This window comes from Desmodus rotundus, chromosome 12 (assembly GCF_022682495.2).
Source record: "Desmodus rotundus isolate HL8 chromosome 12, HLdesRot8A.1, whole genome shotgun sequence".
Lineage (NCBI taxonomy): Eukaryota > Metazoa > Chordata > Mammalia > Chiroptera > Phyllostomidae > Desmodus > Desmodus rotundus.
Window position 1 is genome coordinate 41,653,905 of NC_071398.1, and position 24,963 is coordinate 41,678,867.

At 49.2% G+C, this 24,963-nt stretch overlaps 1 protein-coding gene across 1 annotated transcript; it reads right to left on the minus strand.

Annotated features, from left to right (window-relative positions):
• Window positions 1–327: 327 nt before the first annotated feature.
• LOC112312904 (small ribosomal subunit protein uS5) lies at window positions 328–1,254 on the minus strand. Its single transcript, XM_053915305.1, has one exon. It carries the CDS (start codon window positions 1,242–1,244, stop codon window positions 363–365), a length of 882 nt encoding a protein of 293 aa, XP_053771280.1. The 5' UTR covers window positions 1,245–1,254; the 3' UTR covers window positions 328–362.
• Window positions 1,255–24,963: the final 23,709 nt, after the last annotated feature.

The following is a 24,963-nucleotide window of genomic DNA, read 5'->3' on the forward strand; positions in this document are numbered from 1 at the left end:
TCTCCCACAAATCCGTGCTTGGTCAGGCAGGTCCCTGCCCAGCTCCATCAGTTCCACCACAGTCTTCTCCTTCTTACTTCAGACTTCCTGCTGTTCTCTTACTCCAAACCTCATGGCTTCCCCCTTACACACCAGATATCGTAGACAATTCCTGTGTACAGCCTTTCAGACCACATGCCTCCTACTTCTCTTTCAACCTCATTTAAATACTTGGCCCAGATCTTCCTATGTGACCTCATAGCCAGCCCCTCCTATGATGTGCCATTTTTGCCAGGTCCTCTGTATCTTTTACTATCTTTTAGCTGCCATCTTTTTTTTTTTTTTTAACAGGCTTAATTCACTTTATTTTCCTTGTACAAAAATTATGTGGTGGCCACAGCTGGAGCCTGGGTCCTCTGCACAGAAACCCTGGTGTGAGTCTTTGCGAGATGGTCGGCGAATTCCTGGTAGGGAGACTTGGTGAACACAGTCTCTTTCCAGAGGTCGGGGGTGAGATAGCTGTAGGTCTTAGAGACGGCAGCAAAGGTGGCCTTGGCAAAGTGGCCCAGGGCAGCAGTGCGGCCCCTGGCTGAGGGGTAGCAGTCGTCGATACCAGCCATCAGCAGCAGCTTTTTGGGCACAGGGGCCGAGACGATGCCAGTGCCCCTGGGTGCAGGGATGAGGCGCACCAGCACAGAGACACAGCGCCCGGTCACCTTACAAGGGACGGTGTGAGGCTTGCCGATCTTGTTTCCCCAGTAGCCTTGCCGCACAGGGACAATGGAGAGCTTGGCCAGGGTGATGGCCCCTCGGATGGCAGTGGCTACTTCCTTTGAGCACTTAACACCCAGACCAACGTGCCCATTGTAGTCCCCAATGGCGACAAATGCCTTGAACCAGGTCCTCTGGCCTGCACATGTCTGCTTTTGCACGGGCATAATCTTCAAAACCTCGTCCTTGAGGGATGCTCCCAAGAAAAAGTCAATGATCTCAGATTCCTTAATAGGCAGAGAAAAGAGATAGATTTCTTCCAAGGACTTGATTTTCATGTCCTTGACCAGGCAGCCCAACTTGGTGACGGGGATCCACTCCTTATCCTCGGCCTTGCCTCCGCGAGCTCCACGGCCTTGACCCCGACCCTGACCCCGGCCGCGACCTCGGCCCCGGATGCCGCTGCCAAATCCCCCTCGGAAGCCGCCGCAGCCTCCCATTCCAGGGCCCCTGGGGCCTCCCGGCCCTCCAGCAGCACTGGCGTCATCCGCCATTTGATGTTCCCTGGGGGAAAAAAAGCTTAGCTGCCATCTTTAGTCAGGGCAAGAGTTCCCAGCAACTGCTGGGGTGAGCATCTGCTCCTTGCCTCTTGCAGGCGCGGTATAAGCTCTCCTGGCTGTGTCACAAGCCCCTAAATCTTCTCAGAGTCACACACACCTTTTGCCCTGGGTGGCAGCCCTCTTCCTTCAGGAATGCACATTAACATGCCATTGTTATGCAAAGCAGCTTGACCACTGCTTAGCCGTATCATCCACATCCCCCTTTCCCCAATCAAGGTCTGTGGGGGGTTTCTCCTATTTTCAGGGGACCCTCACTCTTCACCCCATTACAAAATGTCCCTGGTTGGATTCCCAGTCAGGGCATATGCCTGGGTTGCGAGTTCAGTCCCTGGTTGGGGTGCATACGAGAAAAAACCGATTGATGTTTCTCTGTCACATCCATGTTTCTCTCCCTCTTTCTCCCTCCCTTTCCCTCTCTCTAAAAATCAATAAATAAAATCTTAAAAATAAAACACAAAACAACCCCAGTGCCCACCATCACTGGATACACGGATAAAAAAAGTGCGGTATATGTATGTGGTGGAATATTATGCAGCCCTAAAAAGGAATGCCGTTCTGCTCCGTGCTCCAACCTTGAGAACACTATGCAGAGTGAAAGAAGCCAGACACAAAGGTCACATACGGTATGACCCCCCCCTTATATGAGATGTCCAGAACAGAGAAGTCCATAGAAAGAGAAAGCAGCTTGAGGTTACTAGAAGTTGGGGGAGGGAGGAATGGGGAATGGTCGCTTAATGGAGGCAGACTTCCCTTTTGGAGAGATGAGAATGTTTGGTCACCAGACAGAGGTGGAGGTTGCAAAATGTGGTGAGTACACTAAATGCTACTGCCCTGTACACTTTTAAATGGTTCGTTTTACGTGATGTGAATTTTATTTCAGTCTTTTTAAAAACATGAAAACAATTGGAAGTCAAGTCTTCTGGGGAAGAGCACCGCTGTCCCTTACAAACTAGCATGAAATCTGAAACACTCACGCTGAGGAGCATGTTAATTCCTCCCAGAGACCGTTTACAGAGGGAGAGCCCGGGGACCTCGGCCCGCCTCTCAGAGGCTGGGACTCCCCAGCACGGCCCCCAGCATTTGCAGGTGTGGCTCCATGGCTGAACCGCCCTCCCTGCTCCGCTGTCCCCTCCACTAGGGCAGAGGAATTGAGGTGGCTGGTCCAGGAGCCAGAGGACCCCCTGTGTACAGAAGCTCGCCGCCAGCTGTGCATCCTCAGGAAGGTGACTTCACCTCTCAGAACCTCTGTTTTCCCGTCTGTGGAACGGGTCCCCTAGGAAGACCCTCCACTTTGTAGAACAGGTGAGGGGATTAAATTAGATGACCCATGGAAGGTCCCCATGACTGAAGGACTCCATAGATTTGTTCCACAAACGTTCATTAAGCACCTACTGTATGCCAGCCACCGTCCCAGCACGGGGGACACAACAGTGGCCAAGGCAGACGAAAGTCTCCACCTCAATGAACTGACGTCTCAGTCGGGGCGGGGGTTCGGATACCAGACAAGGGAGAACATATCATGGGTCAGTGGTGGATTAGTGGTAACAAAAAATTAAAAGTGGGGAAGGGTAATGGTGTTTGTGCAGGGGGAGAGGTGTTTAAACAGGACGGCCTGGGAAGGCCTCCCAGGGAAAGGATCAGGTGAGCCTCGACCTGAAGGAAGTGGGGAGGCGATTAGCAGGGTTGCCGTTTACACATTGCTTAGCACTGTCCTTGCACATAGGACGCATTACAGAAGTGCTGGCAGCACCCTTGTGGAGAAGTAGGGGACAGGCATTCCAGGCAGAGGGGACAGCGGGGCACAGGCTCTGAGGAGGGAACGGGCCTTTGCTGCCAAGGATCACGAGGAGGCCAGCACGGCTGGAGTGGGCAGTGTGCAAGCAGAGGGGGGCAGACAGACAGCGGGAGCCGGACCTGCGGGGAGCTGTGGGCCACGGTGAGGGGGCCGGCCTTCCCTCAGTGAGAAGGGGAGGCACCGGAGTGCTTCAAGGGCTCGCCATTATTATTAATAGTCTCATTTCCCCCGTGCCCTTCCTTCGTGGAAAGATGTCTCCTTCTCTCTCCTTCCACGGCTGCCGCGCCCCTGCCCCAGCGGGCTGTGTCTCTCCCACTGTGCCTCCTCCCCCACCATCTTGCAATATTTCCTAAGGGATGTTTGATCAGGCATTGCAGTATCATCACGTGGCGCTTGCAGGAAATGGTAGTCTCCAGATACGGGGACTTGCGTGACTGGGAGTTTATTTCATTCTGCACATCGATCGCTGAGAGATTGAACTTGAGGCTGTGATACAAATAGGCTACCAGACAAGTTTTCCCTGGGCACGAGAATTCCTAAGACGTTAACGATAACCTTACTGAGAAAAAGAAAAGAAAAAGCATTGGTGTAGAAGAAACATGAAATTCTAGTAAAAGGCAATTTAAGCAACAGAGGAACATGTTTAGGAGCCTGGGACAGTCTGCCTGGGATTCAGATCCTGAATTTATGCCTCACCAGCTGAAGAGCCCTGGGTGACTTCCTTCCTCTCTCTCTCTCTTTTTCTTTTTAATAGAGATTTTATCTATTTATTCTTAGAGAGGGGAAGGGAGGGAGAAAGAGAGGGAGAGAAACATCAATGTGAGAGAGAAACATCGAGTATGAGTTGCCTCTCATACTCACCCTGACCGGGGCCGAACCGGTGCCCTGACCGACCAGGAATCAAATGGCGACCTTTCACTTTGCAGGACGATGCTCAACCAGCTGAGCCACTCAGGAGGCTGCTCAGGGCCTCCTTCTCTCTTCTCTCTTTCTCTCTCTCTCTCTCTCTCTCTCTCTCTCTCCCTCTCCCTCTCTCGTTGCTCTCACTAGGCACAAGGTCACCAAGAGGATCTGAAAAGTCACAAGAGGTTTGTGTCCCGATACATGCATAAACATTTGCAACTGTTTTTTCCAAAATTGGGTATTTCTGTCATACATTCCTTACCCCAAATCTCCAGAATATAGGAAATAGCCACATGTAAAGATGACTTATCTTTTTAATGTATTTTTAAATTCATTTTCAATTACAGTTAACATACAATATTGTATTAGCCTCAGGTGTACAACATAGTGATTAGGCAGTTACGTACCTTACGAAGTGATCGCCCTGATAGGCTAGTACCCACCTGACAGCGTGCGTAGTCACTGCGATGCGGAGCACATTGTCTGTGCCGTGGGCACTGTTACATGCCACGACTGCTTGGCGTTTGTCTGCAAATGGGCTGGGAGAGAGTCGAGGCTGCAGAACTGTGACTGTTCATAAGCAGCAACTTTTACCTCTTAATCCCTTTGCTTTTTTTCCCCAGCCCCCAACACCGCTCCCATCCGGCAACCGTCATCTGTTCTCTGTATCTATGAGTTCGTCTCTATGTTGTTTGTTCATTTTGTTTTTTAGATTTCCACATATAATTGAAATTATATAGTTTTTGTCTTTGTCTGATTTATTACAATTAGCACAATACCCTTTAAGTCCATCCCATGTTGTCACAAGTGGCAAGATTCCATTTAAAGATGATTTATTTTTTGAACTAATAATAATATAGAGTGAAGACTTCTGACTTCATTCCCCTCTATCTCCAAACTCATCTCTCACCCACCGGCCTCGGCCTCGTTCCCAGTGCTCATGTCTGCCCCGGCCTTATCCTAGCAATTATCTTTAGTGTTTCACGCGTTCCTGCTCTTAGGGGCTTTCGGTGACTCTGGACTTTGAGAGCACAACGTTGGACAGAGCAGACTCAGACCCAGCCCTGGAACACTCCCCAGTACACAATAAATGCTCACAAAAAGCCTTTAGAATGGGTTATAAAAAGCTGTTTTAATCCTCACCCGAGGACATGTGTATTGATTTTTAGAGAGTGAGAGAAATATCGAAGTGAGAGAAGAGCACCGATTGGTTGCCGCCCACTCGCACCCTGCCGGGAATCAAACCCACAACCTCCGTGTGTGTCCTGAGGGAAACTACAGGACAACGCTCCAACCAGCTGAGCCGAACAACCAGAGCCAAGAACGGTCTGTTTTGTTTTGTTTTGTTTTTAAGTCCATACTGGCAGGATAAAAAGTTGACAACCCTACATCTGACCCTTCGATGTGTGGCTTTGAAATTCTCTGGTTCACGAGCTCCAAACTGAGTCACAGGGCAACATCCCAAAGCCGCGGGTCTTTCCCAGGTGAGTCCGGACTATTTCCCCAGCCTCACCTCCCAGCTCCCGCCCACAGGAACCTACCCCTGCTTCCCTGATCAAGGCCGGTTCTCTCAGGCCTTTGCCACTCGTCCTTTGAGGCCCTGCTCCAAGGTCACCGCCTCCAAAAAGACATCCTGGAATCCAGGCAGAGTCCATTTGCCAGTGACTCCTCCGCAGGGTTCAGATGACATTGCATCTGCAAAGACGAATACAAGTAACTCCGCAGAGCCGGTAACTCAGCTGGCAAAGCTCGTCCAGGCCACCAGAGGGCGCATTCAAAACACCACCTGACTTCATGGCTTTAAACCCTGACAGCTGCTGATACCTCTTAGGGTTAAAAGTTAAAATCCCTACTGGATTCAAATCCAGAGTCCTCCATTCTGAAACTCGGAGCTAATGCTATCACCTCTTCAAACCTCTATTTCTACGTAAGGTCGTCAGGTGGATTATAAGTAGATTGTTTCCTATGAAGCTCTGGAAACTGTCACTTTTAGGACGTTCAGTGTATGTTACGGGCAGCGGCACGCAGAGTAGCAGGAAACAGACAGCAAATGCAGGCTGAGTGACGGGGACAGTTTCATACAGAGGCTCCTTACAAGGGTGGAGACAGTGCAGCACCCCAGGGCTGGAAAGCTGGGAGCTTCTCCCATCCCCAGGCCTGCAAGGCAGCCACACAACCCGGATGTGTGTGGAGAGGACCTCCTGGCTGGAAGTGTGGCCTTGGATGGAGCACAAAGCCGGCCAGAGGCAACGCCCCCACATCAGGGAGGGAACTGAGGAAATAAATACCCCTCCCTCCCACCTCTTACCAGTGTCCCTGTTGACCAAACTGAACAGGAGGCTAGAGGTCAGAAAGCCCCGAGCGGTCCATGTAGATCAGCCTTGCAAGGTCTGACCACATTCCCGAGAGTCCGACAGGGAAGGGTAGACAGAGGACCTGAAGAAGCAAACAAAAAAGTCCAGCATACTATTATTATTGTTGTTGTTGTTATTAGTAAGATAATAAGAGTGTCAATAATAGTACTGGTTGCATTATTAAACTCCTCGTCCTGGTCTAGGATGTCCTTGAAGGTCTGGACCCCCTCTTTCCACCACAATCTCCTACCTCCCCTGCTCCTCTCTGAGACTCAGAGACTGACAGGGAAAGGGGAGGAAAGAACCTTCCAGAGTGGTGGTAATGCTCAGACAGGGATGTGGCTGGCACAGGTCTACATATTTGTCCTGCCTCCTTTGAAGTGTATCTCAGTGTATGTAAACATTACCTGAAAGTAAAAACTAAATAAATAGGAATGAACTGTAAGCAAATATTGAACTCCTGTTAATTTCACACACGATAGTGTAGAGAGGGAAATGGACTGGTGACGGCAACTAGCTTTGAAGTGACAACAGCCAGAGGGACGTAAATATCAGTGGATGTGTGACGAAGCAAGCGGAGGCTTCTGGTAAGAAGCCAGGTGACGGGTACGTGTGTGTTCACTGTCAAATTAGTTCAACTTTCCTGTATGTTTGAAATTTTGCATGAAAAATAATGTTTGGGAAAATACATAAATAAAAGTTGATGAAGGTGGTGAGTCAGCACAGAAATTTGGGTTGAATTGGTTAGAGGAGTCGAGAAAAAAGAATTTATCTGGGACTTTCCACAGACACCACAGCCACTTCCCTACAGCATGCAGCAGGCCAGCCGCCACGTCTCGGCTCCAGAGGAAGTCTTTCAGGAGAAAATGCAGATAAGATGGAGGCGTAGGTAGAGATGCTTTGCTTCCTTGCACAACCAAAAGAAGAACAACAACCCATTTAAAAACAAAAGAACAGCCAGGACTACCAGAAAATTGACCTGTGTGGAAGTATGACAACCAAGGAGTTACAAAAGACACATTCACCCAGACTGTTTGCCCCAAGACAAAGAAATATGGCCCACATGAAAGAACAGATCAAAACTTCAGAAAAAGACCTAAGCAATGAGGAGATAGCCAACCTGTCAGATGCAGAGATCAAAACACTGGTGATCAGGATGCTCACAGAATTGGTTGAGTATGGTCACAAAATAGAGGAAGAAGTGAAGGCTATGAAAAGTGAAATAAAGAAAAATAGACAAGGAACCAACAGTGAAGGGAAGGAAAAAAGGACTCAAATCAATGATTTGGAACAAAAGGAAGAAATAAACATTCAATCAGCACAGAATGAAGAAACGAGAATTCAAAAAAATGAGGAGAGGCTTAGGAACCTCCAGGACAACTTTAAACATTCCAACATTTGTATCATAGGGGTGCCAGAAGAAGAGGAAGAGCAAGACATTGAAAACTTATTTGAAAAAATAATGAAGGAGAACTTCCCCAATCTGGCAAAGGAAATAGACTTCCAGGAAGTCCAGGAAGCTCAGAGTCCCAAAGAATTTGGACCCAAAGAGGAACACACCAAGGCCCATCATAATTACATTATCTAAGGTTAAAGATAAGGAGAAAACCTTAAAAGCAGCAAAAGGAAAGGAGAGAGTTACCTACAAAGGAGTTCCCATAAGACTATCAGCTGATTTCTCAAAATAAACCTCACAGGCAAGAAGGGGCTGGAAAGAAGTATTCGAAGTCATGAAAGTCAATGACCTACATCCAAGATGACTCTATCCAGCATAGCTATTGTTTAAAATGAAGGGCAGATAAAGTGCTTCCCAGATAACTTCAGGTTAAAGCAGTTCATCCTCACCAAGCCCTTACTATATGAAATGTTAAAGGGACTTAGATCTAAGAAAAAGATCAAACTATGAACAGTAAAACGACAACAAACTCACAACTATCAACAACCAATCCTAAAAAACAAAAACAAAAACAAACTAAGCAAACACCTAGAACAGGAACAGATTCACAGAAATGGAGATCACATGGAGGGCTATCAGAGGGAAGGGGGAGGGAAGAGAATGAGGGGAAAAGTACAGGGAATAAGAAGCATAAATGGTAGGTACAAAACAGACAGGGAGAGGTTAAGAATAGCATGGGAAATGGAGGAGCCAAAGACCTTAAATGTACAACCCATGAACATGAACTAAGGGGGAAAATGCTGGAGAGAGGGGGTGCAGGCTGGAGGGGGATAAAGGGGAGAAAAAATGGGACAACTGTAATAGCATAAACAATAAAATATACTCTAAAAAAAGAAAGAAAAATGCAGAGAAGAGAGGGGCAGAGACAGCACCCTCTCCTCAAAAATCCTGTGATGAAGAGATCTGCTTAGCATCTGAACTCATTTATTATTCAGTCAACAAACATTCATTGAAAGCCTCCCCTGTGCCTGGCCCTGAAGTGGGCAGTGCTGAAAACACAGCCCTTGCCTCACCCTCAGAGGACTGAAAATCCAGTGGCAGAGAGAGACTTTTTCTTCAGACAGAGATGATTTACAGTGATCAGAACAACTATGGGAGGAGCCCAGGGGCAGTGGGAGCCCCAACGGAGGCACCTGATGCAGACTGGAGATCACAGAGGGCTTCCTGCTGGAGAGGGTATCTGAGCTGAGTCTTACAGAAGGAGTAGGTGTCACTCAGCTAGACAGACAGGAGAAGGAAAAAGCTTCCTGGGCAGAAGGAACGCGGAAAGGCTGGGAAGTGAGCAAAAGAGTACGACACTCACAGTAAACTGGAATAGGAATGTCAGTCAAGGGTGGTGAGAGGCTGCAGATAAGCTGGAAGCAATGAGGATGATGCCGAAGGGCAGGAATGGCCTCTGAGAAACACAGCAAAGCCTCTGGACCTTTTCCTGACAGCGCTGGGGAATCAGGAAGGGTTACAGCCAGTGGGAGGCCTTGACCAGATTTGCAAACAATGCCAGTTGCAGAGCCAGTGAAGGGGGTGGGGGAAGACGGGAGTCAAGACAGGCTAAGTTACGCCTGGTGACAGGCAACTCCGGAGCTCACTGGCTCCGGACAGACAGGTGTATTCCTTACTCGTTCACATTCACAAATCTCTCAGGACCCTCCCCCACACTGACCTCACTCTGCCACGCTGGCTCTGCCATTTGGAAGGTTGGGGGTCGGGTCATGGGGGCAGAGAACGGGGAGAAGCACACACACCAGCTCAAATGCTTCCACCTGGAAGCACGCTTGTCACTTCTGCTCCTATTTTGCGGCCACAGTGAGTCGCGTGGCCATGCGTGTCTTTCAGATGTGGGGAAGGTGACCCCCCAGGTACCCGGAAGTAGAGGAGGATGGGCTGTGGGTGGCCAGGAGCAATGGCCCCCATGGAAAGTGAGCGCAGAAGTAGCAAGAACAACAGGGTGCAGGCAAGACCTGAGGCAGCCTGGGCTCAGGGGGTGGAAATGAAAGAAATGAATCAATGTGAGAGACATTTGGCAATCACACATCTGTTGGCAATCTGTCCTCATTTCTTATTCTAAAAAAAGTAAAATAAAATAAAATAATTTTTTTTTAAACTGGCCCTGGCCAGATAGCTTAGTTGGTTAGAATGTCGTCCCAATACACCAAGGTTGCGAGTTCGATCCCAGGTCAGGGCACATACAAGAAGCAACCACTGAATGCATAAATAAGCAGAACAACAAATGGATGTTTCCCTCTCTCTCCTCAACTTAAAACAAAAAGTTTTTTAAAGCAACCAAAATAGAAAACAGAAAAGAACTAAAAGAAAAACAAAAACAAGGTAAAATGTGTGTGCCCAGCACTTTCCTAAGCCGGCCACACCTAGTGGAGATGTCATGTGAGCCCATGCGTGATTTTTAATTTTTTAGGAACCACATCAGAAAAAGAAAAAGGTGAGATTATCATATTTAACCCAACATATCCAAAACAGTATCCTTTTAGAATGTGATCGATATAAAAATGATTAATGATATTTTACATTCTTTTTTCCCTACTATTCAAAATGCCCTGTGTGTTTACATTCACAGCACATCTATGTTCAGACAAGCCACGTGTCTTTTTTTTTTCACCACAAAACATTTTACTTACAAAAAAATGCATACTGGCCCTGGCTGGTGTGGCTCAGTGGATTGAGTGACGGCCGGTGAACGGAAGGGTCGACCGTTGGATTCCCAGTCAGGGCACATGCCTGGGTTGTGGGCCAGGTCCCCAGTGGGGGGCGTGCGAGAGGCAACCACACATTTTTGTTCCTCTCCTTTCTCCCTCCCTTCCTCTCTTAATAAAAAAAAGTAAATAAAACCTTTAAAATTTAAATTAAAAAAAACCCGCGTACTGAATACTATATACATCAGGCCCTGTCACCATGGAAAGCACTCCAAGCCAAGTCAGGGAAGGCTAAAGAAAGCTGGGCCCACGGCCAGGGCAAAGCTCCACAGGCCCCAGCCACCCCAAAGGGAAAAGCTCCCACTTGTGCCGGGGAGGACCGCAGGCTCAGCCCACAAAGGACTGAGGCCTCGGAGACAGTCGCTGATGGGGCTGGAGGGGTGGGAGGAGGCACGGAGACCTAGTGCCCAGCAGGGGGAACTGGGTGGGGGAGAGCAAGCGGGAGGGGAAGCAGAGGGCGCAGGGCCCGGGACACTCCGGGACCCCATGGTTCTGGGGTTGGGGCAAGGGGGTTGGTAGCACCCTGCCAGCCTTTCCCCACCTCTAGGTGGCCCACATCAGAGAGTAGCTCGGGCTCAGCCTCCTACAGCACCTCAGCGGGTTGTGGCTGCCTGTGGGCAGCAGGTGATGGCAAAGTCCGTGCACCAGCTTTTCCTTCTGGATGTACATCACCACCCCGGCCCGGGTGATGGGGAAGCAAGGCCCCAGCACACAGCCCCCCGTGGGGGGCACTTGGTGTCACACTGGAGGGCTGGGTGGTCAGCATTGGAGGTGGCGCCCCCCTAGGGCGCCCCCACTGGGCTCTCCCCACCCCCAGCGCTGCAGCCCAGGCAGGAACGCCCTCGGATGGCTCCCAGCCCCCGCAAGGCCACACCAGCCACATCTCGAGGACTCAATAGCCACGGGTGGCCAGTGGCAGCCTACTGGACAGGGCAGATACAGACATGTTCGCTGATGAGCTGATTAGTGTCGGCACAACAAGTCTATGAAGCAGGTCCTAGTATTGCCTCTGGTTTTACAGGTGAGGAAACTGAGGCACGGGAAGATGAAGGGGCTTGCCCAAAATCTCGAACTGGGGGAGGGGCAGGGCTTTGGACCCTGCAGCGGAGCTCCTTGAGTGCAGAGCTGAGATGGGCTCCTACACAAGCCACGTACAAGGTGGGTGTGCGGGAGCCGCGGGGCGGGGGTGGGGCACTACAGCCCTCATGGGAGGACCCAGCAGAGACAGAACGAGGATGGTTTTTAAGAATCTGGAAGGGGAAACCCGCTGCTGGACCCAAGCAAGAGGGTGTGGTGAGATGAATTGATACAGGAAGGATTGAATTGTCTTCCCGCTCACTTGCCGCAGACTGCCAAGGAGTCAGAAAAATCCCCTTGGGAATCTGGCTGCAGACCGGTGTCCGCAAAAGTGCAAACGCTACTGGCCCGTCACCGCTGGGTGCAGCCCAGAGCTGGAGCTCCCCGGGAAGCCCCAGGAGGGGTGGGAAGGCCTCTGTTAACGGGCCCCTCTGGTGCACCTGCTCCGGAATGAAATCCCAGTCTTTCATTTAATCACCCTCCCCTTTCAAAAGGGGAAACTGAGGCCTGGAGCAGACTTGGAGGATGGAGAAGTCCCCTCCACCCCCATCCCGTGGCCACCCAGCATCCCTTCCAGAGGCAAGAGTATGTAATGCCTTCGTGGGCATTTCCTGAGTATGGCAGACGTCCACAAGCACTCACACCAGATCATTTTCTAGTTGTTTTGTTTTATTTTAACTTTTATTGATTGTGTTAAAGAGAGAGACTTTGATTTGTTGTTCCACTTATTTATGCGTTCACTGGTTGATTCTTGTATGTGCCCTGACAGGGGATCGAACCCACAACCTTGGCGTATGGGGACGACGCTCTAACCAACTGGCCTACCCAGCCAGGACCTCGCATAGGTCATTTTTTAACACAACGTTGGCACACTGTTCTGCATCTTTTTTTTCATTTTATAATATCTTCAAGATCTCTCCAGATGAATACATACATATGTGCTTTGTATTTTTCTTTTTTGTGTTGTATTTGGTTATTCTTTCAATTTTTCAGTTACAGTGGGCATTCAATATTAAATTAGTTTGAGATGCACAGCACAGCGGTTAGACATGCATTCCTGAGTGATCCCCGATCATCTAGCACCCAACTGACACCGCACACCCTTGTTACATTACTGACCACACTCTCTATACTGTTTTACATCCCGTGACTATTCTGCAACCGCAGATCTGTACTTCTTAATCCCTTCACCGTGTCCACTTCGCCACCCACCCCTCCCCTCTGGCACCCTCAGGTTGTTCTCCTGCATCTACAAGCCTGCTTCTGTCTTGTTTGTTTGTGATTGTTCGCTTGTTCTTCAGAGCCCACATATAAGTGAGATCAGAGAGTATTTGTCTTTCTCTATCTGACTTACCTCCCTTAGCATAATTCCTTTGCCTTGTTTTTTTAAATGTCCGTCAAGCATCAAACTTTCTGAAACCGTAAATAATGTGACCAGTCTCCTCTTAGTAAACATCTAGGCTATTCCTGGTTTTCTAGCATTATACAGACCATGGGAGTTAATATCAGTCTCTCCGCGATGACTTCCTAGGAGGAAAACTGCCAAGTCCAAAGCCATCCGCACGTGTCACCGTGAAGAATCTTTCTGAGCACCCGATCCCTCCCTCTGCACTCGCTGGCTGCCCATTTCCCACAAGGGCTGTTTGCTCTCTCTCTCTCTATTGCTCAAATGTTTGTTTCACAGCAAGAAGGTATTCATGTACTTCCTATGTAATTAGAATGAAATACACCCTTCATTAAAAACACAAACCCAGGAAGAAGAGAAACCAGCAAAGCCAGTTCAGGCAGAACCTCCCACCCTGTCCCCTGTCACAACTGCCTTGTCCCCAAGAAGCCCGGCCTGAAGCTGAAATGCATTTCTCAAGCATAAGCATGGACCTTAAAGGTCAAACTTTGGGAAAAACATAGGGAGCCACTGAGGCCATTTTCCCCCTCTGTGGCTTCTCATGGGACTAGATGCCCCTGCCCCTCAAGTCCTTCCTCCCTCTCCTCCTTTCTCTTCTCTTCCTCCAGCTTCTGTTTGGGCAGGCACTGCCTGGAATACGTCTGAAACCTCTGTGCAGTTCAACAGAAGAACGCTTACGTTATGCAGAATCTGGCATGTTGAACAAGGAAGACAAGAGAAAAGGAAAGCAGAGCCAGGACCTTAGAAGTAGAAACTGAGAGCAAAACACAGTCTATTCCATTTGAAACACATTATGCTCTTCCTTTCTCGTCCTTCCCTTTCCCTTCCTGAACACAAGCAAGGAGGTGTCTGGGAGAGGGATTGCAGTGAGGGGCGCAGGGCTCAGAAGAGGGTGTCAGAGCTCAAGTGGGGTGAGCACAGCGTCCACCCCAGGGGCTGTGGGGTGTGGGCGGTGGCAGCTGCAAGAGATTGGGAGATTTTCAGGGGAGTGGAGCAAGTAAGTAAACCCATCAAGGACGCTGAGAGCCAGAGTTCTTCCCTGCGGATGGAAAAATGACCTACAATTATGCAAAGGGAGAAAACTAGAATGAGCCCTGAAGCGTCGGATGGAATTGGAGAGAGAGCAAACTCATGACTTTCAATATGCAGGGAAGATGTAGGAATGTAGATGTAAATTGTGTATGTGTATCTATCTCCATATTCCCTGCCTCTGTTCACTGAGCGAGCCTGCGTTAAGCAAGACCCCGGCAGCAATGAGGAACATGTAGCACAGGTTTCTAAATGTCATTCTCCAGTGAAATGTACCAGGGCTTCCCGGAGTGCAGGCTAATTCTAGGACTGGCACGGGGAGAGAACAAGGTGAGCCAGACATGCCTTGTGCCAGGAAGGGAAAATATATGCCCGAACAATGCTGCAGGCAGGTTGAAAGGACACAGGAGCCAGCTCACAAGGGCTCCCACAGGCCGAACCGGGCACAATTTGAACATCAGAACAAACCAGGCTTATGAAGCAGAAAGTCGATGAGGAATGGGATGGGTGCAGAGCCCCAGATTATCTCCCCAGAAAACAGTCATGACAAAGGGGGAAGGAGGAACCTGGCGGTGGAGAAGGCTGGAAGACGCCCCCTTTCTGAAGTGAAGAGAGCCTACCGTCTCTTCCGTGGCACTGCTGGCCGGGAGGCAGAGCCCGAATCCGGTGGGCAGGAGATGTCAGACCGGGGCGACTGACGGACATCCGTCCTACCTACAAACTGGCCTGGCCGTTCACCAGAGTCAGAAAGGTCAAGGGAAGAATGACGAATTTTTCCAGACTAAAGGACGCTACGGAGACAGGACAATCAAATGTGATGCTTGTTGAGTTGAGAGTGAAACCTTGGCTTTGTTAACAACAAACAGACCCAGAACGCTGTTTTAGACTCTCCCAGGAAGGGAATTTTAAACCAATCCTTCTGGAATTTCCTGACAAACACTAGTGAGGTAATCTGCCTATCAAAACCTTCCTTTTTGGACAACAGCTGGGAGCTCCCTTCTGTTGGCTAGATGGGGTGCTGCCTGGCCAATGGATCACTCAGTAAAGTCAGTCAGACATGTACATTTCCCCGCCGAATCTGTGTCCTTCAGTACCCTGAAGGCCATTATTAGGATGGCTGGTAAAACTTGGAGTGTGAGGATTAGATAGGCGTACTCTATCAATGCTAATCTTTTTTATGTTTGAAGTTATACCTTCCTTAGGGAGAAGGTCCTTCCTCACAGGGAACACACGCCAAGCACCGGTAGTTGGTGGGGCATAATATTGGCAACTTACTCTCGTATGATTTAGGAAAATTAATTTCTTTTGTACTATCCTCACAACTTTTCTGTAATGTGAGATCTTTCCAATTAAAAAAAAAAAGATTAAAGCAGTGCTTTTAAAATGTGTCTGAGCACACTTGGAAGTAAGAAATATCTTAGACATCCAGACCAGTGTGCAATGTATTTGTGGACCTGAAGCAAAAGCATCAGGAAACAAAATATATACTTACTTAAACAGATAATGTCAAATGTGGTTTTATGAACTGTTAATATAACACAGGAAACAAAAGTCCCAAGAGAAATACACCCCCCAAAACACTGGTGGGGCCTTAGTAAATCGATTTCAGGACCCATTGTCTCTGTCCAGCCTCTTTGCAGGAAGACAAAAGCAAACAGATAAGTCACTGTTAGGCCCCGGGCACTGTTCTAAGTACTTTGCAAATATTTCATAATCCTCACTACTATTTTAGGAGGAAGGTAAGGTTAATGGCCCTTTGAAAGTTGCAGAAACAAAGGCCAAGAAAGTTTAAGAAACTTGCCTGAGGGCATACAGCTAGGAAAAGGTGGGGCTGGCTTGGAACTTTAGCCTGACTTCACAACACTCTGCGAAGGGGAAATTATTATCCCTCCCTTGACAGCATGGGGAACTAAGGCTCAGAGAAACGAAATGGCCAGTCCGTGGTCACACTGATACTGAAAAGCAGAGACTAGTCCCCAAGAACAACAGTCCTGCGCTGTTAGAAAGAAAGGATCCAATGCTTAGATCCGAAATCAGGAACCACCATTTGCTCATCAGACTCGGTTACGAGAAGACAGCACTCCAGCTGTCCCTCTAGGGCTTCGCGTCCAGTACGTCCAGTACGGTATCCACAAGCCACGGGTGGCTGTTTACATTTCGGTTCATTCAAATTAAAGACAATTAAAGCCTTGGTGTCTCCCGCGGGTCGCTCCTGTTCGCCTGCTCACAGCTCCCACGCTGCACAGCGCAGACTGGAATCGCCACGGGAAGTTCTGGCGGACAGGGCGGAGTCTAGAGAGCACGTTGCCAGGGCTGGACAGCCACTCTTTCCAAAGCGGGGACTGGAATCTTCTGGGTATCCTTTAACTCGACGACAATCCAAGAGCACGTTCTATCAGATGTTTTGTTAACAGCCACATTTAACTTTTTGTTGAAGTGGCACTGTCCAATTTTCATATAAATTAACAAGTCAGGCCCCAGCTGGTGTGGCTCAGTGGATTGAGCGCCAGCCTGCAAACCAAAGGGTCACAGGTTCGATTACCAGTCAGGGCACAGGCCTGGGTTGTGGGCCAGGTCCCCAGTATGGGGTGTGAGAGGCAACCACACACGGATGTTTCTCTCTCTCTCTTTCTCCCACCCTCCCCACTCTGTAAAAATAAATAAATAAAATCATTTTAAAAAATTAACAAGTCAGGTCGAAAGCCCGTTAATTAGCCCACAAACCCCAACTTGGGTTTCAATCCATGGTCGTGACCCCTCACAGTACGTGTAAATTCACCTTGCAGAGCTTTCAACCGATGTCTTGAAGCCCCAGGTCCTGCCTGTCTTTGGCCTTCTGTGTCATTCAAATGGGTGGGTACTGCCCTCGAGAGCTACAAGTGGAGAAAATGGAGAACCATGTCTGCAAATAAACAGTGGACCAATTACCAAATGCTCCCCCCAGCTAGGGCTGCTGCAGACCTCGATTCACCGTTCCCACACTGCCCCTCGGAAGCACGTGCCATCACACCCACTTTACAAACAGGACTCGGTGGTTCCCAGGAGTGAAGTCAACTTCCCAAATCCACACAGGTAATAAATAGAGAATAGGAACTTGGACCTGTCCCATCCCCAAACTCCACATCCAGCTTCTTCCCCTGAATGGAGTTACCCCATCCCAGCAAGCCGAGCAGAGACACAGATTCCAGCAGAAAAATTCTGACTCAGCTCACAGGAGAGTTCACTGGGACAGCCACCGAAGCAGCAGGATTACCATACAGCGGCAGCTCAACCCACGCTGACGCTAAACAGGTCCGAGGTAGGGTGGAGACTAGCATATGGAAAACAGGCATATGAAGGTAGAGGCAAGGTTTCTTTGTTTTTGCTTTGTTTTTAATCAATTTCAGAGAGAGAGAAGGGACGGGAAAAAAGAGGGAGAGAAATGTCAGTGTGAGAGAGGAACATCGATTGCCCTCCACACACGTCCCCACCAGGGTCTGAACCTGCAACCCAGGCATGTGCCCGGACTAGGAATTGAACTGACTGAGCCACACAGGCCGGGGTCAAATGAAAGGTTAAAAAAGAAAAGAAAAGATTAAAGAGGCCCTGGTCAGGTAGCTCAGTTGGTTAGAGCACATCCAGATATACCAAGGTTGCGGGTTTGATCCCTGGTCAGGGCACGTACAAGAAGCAACCAATGAGATAGAGAACCCAGATGGCGGCGTAGGTAGATATACTGTGCCTCCTCCCATAACCAGAACTGACAGAAAATCGAACGGCAAGGCGGACCAACACCAAGGAAATAGAAAATAAACATTCATCCAGACCGGTAGGAGAGGCAGAGACAGGCAGCCGGGGCGGAGAGGACTTGCGTGGCCGTGGTGGGACCGAGACTGGCAGAGTGTGGGACGAACGGGGAAGGCAGTCTGACCACTAGCAGACCCCGTGGCCCCACATTCGCACACAGATAAACTGGGACAAACGGTGGGGGAGCGAAGCAGACCGCGCAACCCAGGGCTCCAGCGCGGGGGGGGGGGGGGGGGGGGGGGCGGGCGGGAATAAAGCCTCAAACCTCTGATTGAAAACGCCTGTGGGGGTTGGGGCGGCAGCAGGAGAGACTCCTGGCCTCACAGGAGAGGTCGTTGGAGAGACCCACAGGGGCCTAGAGTGTGCACAAACCCACCCACTCAGGAGCCAGCACCAGAGGGGCCCAGTTTGATTGTGGTTAGCAGAGTGAAAGATTGAAATCCGGTGGAGAGTGAGGCAGGCGCCATTGCTCCCTCTCGGCCCCTCCCCCACGTACTGCGTCACAGAGCACCGACCAGCGTTACCCTGCCCCCGTGAACACCTAAGGCTCCGCCCCTTAAAGTAACAGCCTCGCCAAGACAAAAAAAAAAAGGCCCAAATGACAGAACACTTCAAAGCTCCAGAAAAAATACAACTAAGCGAGGAAGAGATAGCCAACCTATCGGATGCACAGTTCAAAACACTGGTTAGCAAGATGTTCACAGAATCTGTTCGAAAACCAGATGAAAAAATGAAGCCTATGCTAAGAGAAACAAAGGAAAATGTACAGGGAACCAATAGTGATGCGAAGGAAACTGGGACTCAAATCAACGGTGTGGACCAGAAGGAAGAAAGAAACATTCAACCAGAAAAGAATGAAGAAACAAGAATTCGGAAAAATGAGGAGAGGCTTAGGAACCTCCAGGACATCTTGAAATGTTCCAACATCCGAATTATAGGGGTGCCAGAAGGAGAAGAGGAAGAACAAAAAATTGAAAACTTATTTGAACAAATAATGAAGGAGAACTTCCCCAGTCTGGCAAAGGAAATAGACTTCCAGGAAGTCCAGGAAGCTCAGAGAGTCCCAAGGAAGCTGGACCCAAGGAGGAACACACCAAGGCACATCATCATTACATTAGCCAAGATTAAAGAGAAGGAGAGAATCTTAGAAGCAGCAAGAGAAAAGGAGACAGTTACCTACAAAGGTCTTCCCATAAGACTGTCAGCTGATTTCTCCAAAGAGACCTTACAGGCAAGAAGGGGCTGGCAAGAAGTATTCCAAGTCATGAAAGGCAAGGGCCTACATCCAAGATTACTGTATCCAGCAAAGCTATCATTTAGAATGGAAGGGAAGATAAAGTGCTTCTCAGATAAGGTCAAGTTAAAGAAGTTCATCATCACCAAGCCCTTATTATATGAAATGTTAAAGGGAGTTACCTAAGAAAAAGAAGATAAAAAATAGGAACAGTAAAAATGACAGCAAACTCACCGTTATTAACTACCACACCTAAAACAAAAACAAGAGCAAACTAGGCAAACAACTAGAACAGGAACAGAACCATAGAGATGGAGATCACATGGAGGGTTGTCAATAGGGGAGTGGGAGGGGGAGAGAGGGGGAAAGGTACAGAGAATAAGTAGCATAGATGATAGGTGGAAAATAGACAGGGGGAGGGTAAGAATAGTGTAGGAAATGTAGAAGCCAAAGAACTTATAAGTAGGACCCATGGACATGAACTATAGGGGGGGAATGTGGGAGGGAGGGGGTGGGCAGGATGGAGTGGAGTGAGGAGGGGGGAAATGGGACAACTGTAATAGCATAATCAATAAATATATTTTAAAAAAAGAAGCAACCAATGAATGCATCAGTAAGTGGAACATCAAATCATGCTTCTCTTTCTCTCTTCCTTCCTCTCTATCTCTGAAATCAATACATTTAAAAAAATTCTTAAATTTTTAAAAAAGATTAAAGATCAGAGTGAGAGGAGAAAACGCCAGCTGGCTGCATTTTTCCGCAGTTGATTGATTGCAGACACATTGCCTGGCCAGGCCCCAGGGCTCGCCCTCACCGCCTGGTGGAGCAAAGCCACAGGCCTTTTCTGTTTCCCACCAGAGTCCAGAGCTGGAGGATGGAAACTTCTGTATCTGTACCGTCCATACAGTGGCTAACAGGACAAAAGCCACTTTCACAGGCCCTCTCTCCCAGAGCTAGCTGGACCCCATAAAGCATGACTAACCCTAATTGTTTTATGAGCCTTTATCCTCAGGACTAGAAAGTTACTGGAAGCGCCCTGAAGGTGCAGAGGCTCCGGGAACTTGCGAAATAGGACAGACCAGACCACATGACCACCAGACCCTGAACCCACAGATAATATCGAAACAAGCTGCAGCCCAGCTGAATCATCCTGCCTCCCACCACCCTATTACCGGATGGAAACTCTCAGCCCTGACCCCTCAGGGCCGGCGCTGGTGCTGGTGCACCGAACCCTACCCCCTCTCGGGAAAGTAAAATACAATCTTTATTCTCTGCACTTCCTTCTCTTTGTGAGTCCTTTCACAGCCCAGTCACCAACCCCCCCAACACGTGGCCTCATGTGGCTATTTAAGCACTTGAAATGTAACTGAGACACTGAATTTTAGATTTTGTTTAATTTTAATGAATTTAAACTTAAATGTATACAAGCACACGTGGCTGGTGGCTTCCCTACGGAAGAGTGGAGCGTGCCACAGCAAGCCCTCGAAGGTGAGGGCGGGGCCTTCCTGTCTGTGTCCCACGACCCCTGACATGCACATGAGTTGTTTGGGGGGCACCCTCCAGGGTGACCTTGAAGAAGGGACTTAACCTTGTTTGTACCTCAGGCTCTGCACTTGTACAACGGAGCCTCAGCAAATGTCCCAGGTGTGTGGATCTGAGTGGAGGGCAAAGGTGTGTGCCTCGATCGCACGGTCTTTCCAGCTTGTCTGTGGGCACGAAAGTTTTGACCCTCAAAGTTGGGAAACAAAATGCTAGAACAGCTTTATGAGAAGGCTCTGTGTCCAATGGTGCGTGGAGAGTGCTCGCCACAGTGCCTGGCACAAAGAAATAATGGGTGCTTTTTTTGTTTTTCTTTTTAAAGATTATGTATGTATTTATTTATTTATAGAGAGAGAAGGGAAGGGAGGGAGAAAGAGAGTGACAAAAATATCGACATGAGGGAGAAATATTGATCCGCTGCCTCTGCCCTAAACCAGGGACTGAACCCGCAACCCAGGCCTATGCTCTGACCAGGAATCAAATCAGCGACCCTTGGCTTTTCAGGACAACACCCAACCAACCGAGCCACATGGGTCAGGGCAATGATGGGTGCTTTAAAAATGCCTGGCAGCCCTGACCGGTGTGGCTCAGTGGAAGGAGCGCTGGCCTAGGAACCAAAGGGTCACTGGTTCAATTCCCAGTCAGGGCACATGCCTGGGTTGTGGGCCAGGTCCCCAGTAGGGGGTGTTCAAGAGGCAACCACACATTGATGTTTCTCTCCCTCTCTCCTTCCCTTCCCCTCTCTCTAAAAATAAGTAAATAAAATATTTTTAAAAATAAATAAAATCACTTAATGACTACTTCCTAGATGCCAAGTTCTGTCCTGTTTCATATACATTAGCTCATTGTTTTTATTTTAAAAACGTTTTCTTGAAGAGCAATACAAATCAAGTGTAAAATTATATGAACTTTATACACATTATTTATATTTATATTCACCTGAGCAGTGACCTCATGAGTCAAGATATAAAATATTTATAACATGACAAACTACCCCTTCATGTCCCGTCGCCGCCAACACTGACCGGCCACCGACACCCCCCTGCCGCAGAGGCCAGCACTGCTTTGAAGCCAGGTTTGAGTCTTGCTGGAATTCCTGTGAGTGGGAACATCCGGAGTGCTCGCTTTGGTCTTCTTTTTGAGACTCTCCCAGAGAGCCTCATCTCAACCTAGGACAGCACGCTTTCGCTAAGGGGCAATGGCGGCTGGACGGGTGCGCGCCGACTGACCACCACGGCCTCTGGCCTTCCCAGACGAACGTGCGCTGGTGATTGTGCAATTCTCCCGACAGTTCAGCCTAGCTTGGGTTTTAGAAGTATAAAATTTTAAATAAAGAAAAAGAGGTACAGTCCTGTTTGGTAAATATTAGCTCATTTTAATCTTCACAACTTTTCTAGGAGGTATGTTATTTATTTCCGTTTAGTACAGTATTATTATTGTCTGGTTATTTTTTTAAGGTTTTGACATAATTTCAGACTTAAGGCAAAGTCGTGAAAATGACAAAAAATTCCCATGTACCTGTTATGTAGGACAGACGGCAAACCACGGCAGGGAGGAGGAGGCAGGCGGGTCCCACCCACTGACTCAGCAGGCCTTGAAATGCCGTGTCTCCACTATCTGGGAAAGAAAGCCTTGGAAACTGGGCTTTCAACCCCAGGTGTGAAAGGCCAGGAAGGACTCATAGTGCCTAAGGAAGAAGCCCAGCAACACCTTAGGGTATTCACGCCCCTTCTGAAAAGCTAGCACCACCTTTACCTGTCAGTCACTGTGTGACCTCTTCACCCAACTATATAAGTCCTCCGAACAAAGGATCTCTCTCTCACTCCTGCCTCTCTCCCCCACCCTGGCAAGGCCTGTCCTCTTCCCTGAGAACGTATCACCAATAAACCCTGCTTGCTGGATAGTAGACTCTCTGATCCCTAATTCTTTACTGCACTGACGAGAAGAACCGGGCCTCTGGGAGTTTCTCCCGTAACATAAATGGTCCCGTGAGGGGTCACACCCTTTGTTGCCAGCTGTTCGGAACGCAGTGAGTATGGTCTCTCACACCTTCGGGGTAACGGAGATGCTGCGCTGTGGGGGTGGGGCATGCAAACGGCCTGCGTTTGGAGGTATAAACAATGAAATCTGAAATGACTGCTCGGGCTCTGCCCGGGCTCCGAAGACAAAAGAGGCACTTCCTCCCTCCAGCCCGAGTTCTCGGTGTCCCTATGTGAGTGGGGGCCTTGCAGAGGTGTCTGGGGTCAACCCCCAAGACCCGTGCAGGGGTCTCACAGGGAACTCCTATCACTGTAAAGTAAGTTAGGCTTCTCCGGTATGTGCAAAATCAGGGCTGGTCACCCAGCACTCCAACCCCCCTGGCTGTTTTAGACAGGAAAACGAGACATGAGAAGGGTGGGGATGACCAAAGGGATAACGGCCTTGGGGAGCCCCTTTCAGGAAACGGCACACTTTGAAAGTGTGGCCCAGAGATGCCCAAAGGTTGGACACCTCTGGTTTAGATCATTGGCCTGTAGTAAGCTTACAGAATCTTTTTCCATCCCAGCGGACTTCTAGCAAGTCAATTTGCATCTGAATACTCCTTGCAGGAACAGGAGGAGGGGCACCGTGACATCTGCTGGGTAAATATCTCTCCCTCCCTCTCCCCTTCCCCCCTCTCTCCACACCCATGGGCACAGGTGGAGCCTTTAAAAGTCACTAGGGCACTCGCTGCCAAGAAAGGCACTGGAGAAAGCAAGGACACGCTAGGGTTACGTCCCCCCACCCCCACCCCAGCCGCAAGCAGAAGTCCGGGCAACGAGAGACACCGTAAAAGCAATCCCACTCCCATCCCTGCGGTGCATTCCCCACTCAGGTTTAGTTCACATCTCTCCCACTCCCTTGTCTATCTGCTTTACAAAGAATTGCTGTGTTTTCCAGCCCAGCGGACCAGCTCGTCCCCTAAGGCCATGCTTTCGGATGACTATTGTCCAGCCTATTCCTTGCCTGCCTAACCCAAGCCTTGCCTTCGACTTCAGCTCTAAATTGGGCTTGGCCCCACTGGGCCTCTGTGTATTAGGAACTTTGGTACAAGAGGGAAAATCTCACCCCTTCCTAGGCGGTAGAACTCAGGAAGGAAAATGGGGATCTGCTGGGTCCTGGGAACAATAGGGAAATTAAGTCAGACTCATTAGAAGGCAGAACCAGCAGGTGCCTCCCTCCCCGGGGCTAAGGTCAAAGGTGACGCTTTGAAACTCTGGCTGCTTTTCAGTCCCACCCGGAGGCCTGAGTCTCTGCCCCAACTCCCTGCTAAGACTTCAGCTCCCAGAGGCTGCAGGAGCTACTAAACCGCTTTCTCCACCCCTGCAGGCCCCCAGGGGCCGGGCAGTCTAGCCACTGCCTACATCACAGCCAGTCCCTCCTTCCACGAGCCTTTTTTCCCTTTTCTAGAAGGGGAATCAAGAGTCCATTCCTGCGGTACCCCCTCAAGGTGTATCCTTTATAATTGGTCACAGTTTGATCCTTAGAACTTAAAGAAAGACTGACTGATTTTTTTTTTTTTAATCAAAGCTTGGCCCCAATATCCACTAGGGGACAGGGAGGTTTGGCCGCTCCACGGGACCCTAAACTATACTCCAATTCTACAACTCAGCCTCTTCTGTAAACATCTCGGAAAAGTGATCGGTGACTCCTTACCCCCAAGCATATTTCTGTTTGAGGGGCCGTAGGCGTTTATGCCAAAAGTACAGGCTTCGTCCTACGAATGCTGCGCTCACTGCTTCATCCTTCCACTCCCAGACGCTCATGGAACCAGTCCCGGCCCCAGAGGCCCCAGGGAGGCCCTTTCTCAGCCTTCCTCACTGCCCCACACCTGGGGCCCCCAGCACAGCCGCCGGCCCCTACTTTTCCTGCACCTAATAGGAATGGCAGGAGAATTCGACCTTCCTCCCTCATCCAGCTAAGGCAGGTCAGAGCTGGCCTTGGGAACTACTTGGACAATCCGGACAGATATACGGACACTTTCTAGCACCTTCCTTTAGCATATGAACTGACTTGGAAAGACGGAATGGTAGCTCTGGGACAAGCTTTATCAGACATCGAACAGGGAAAAGTGATGAAGGAGGCCAGAAAGCTTGCTAACAACTTCCATCTGTCTGAACACAAAACCTACCAGAGAAACAGCAGCTCCCCCTCTGGACCCTGAATGGGATTATTATAGTAATTCCCACAAGTGGGAATGTTACAGAGCAAGGGGGGGGGGGAGTTCCTTCACGATAAATTATTACAGAAAGGATTCCGCCTTTCTGTCTCTGGAGGTTCCTTCCCCCACGCCCACCTGCTAGGTTCGAAATGCCCGCCGCCAGAGGAAAGACGTCTCTCAATGCCAG

Bases quoted from the DNA above. Each gene is read 5' to 3' on its own strand.
- LOC112312904 (XM_053915305.1), bottom strand. From the start codon at position 1,244: ATGGCGGATGACGCCAGTGCTGCTGGAGGGCCGGGAGGCCCCAGGGGC.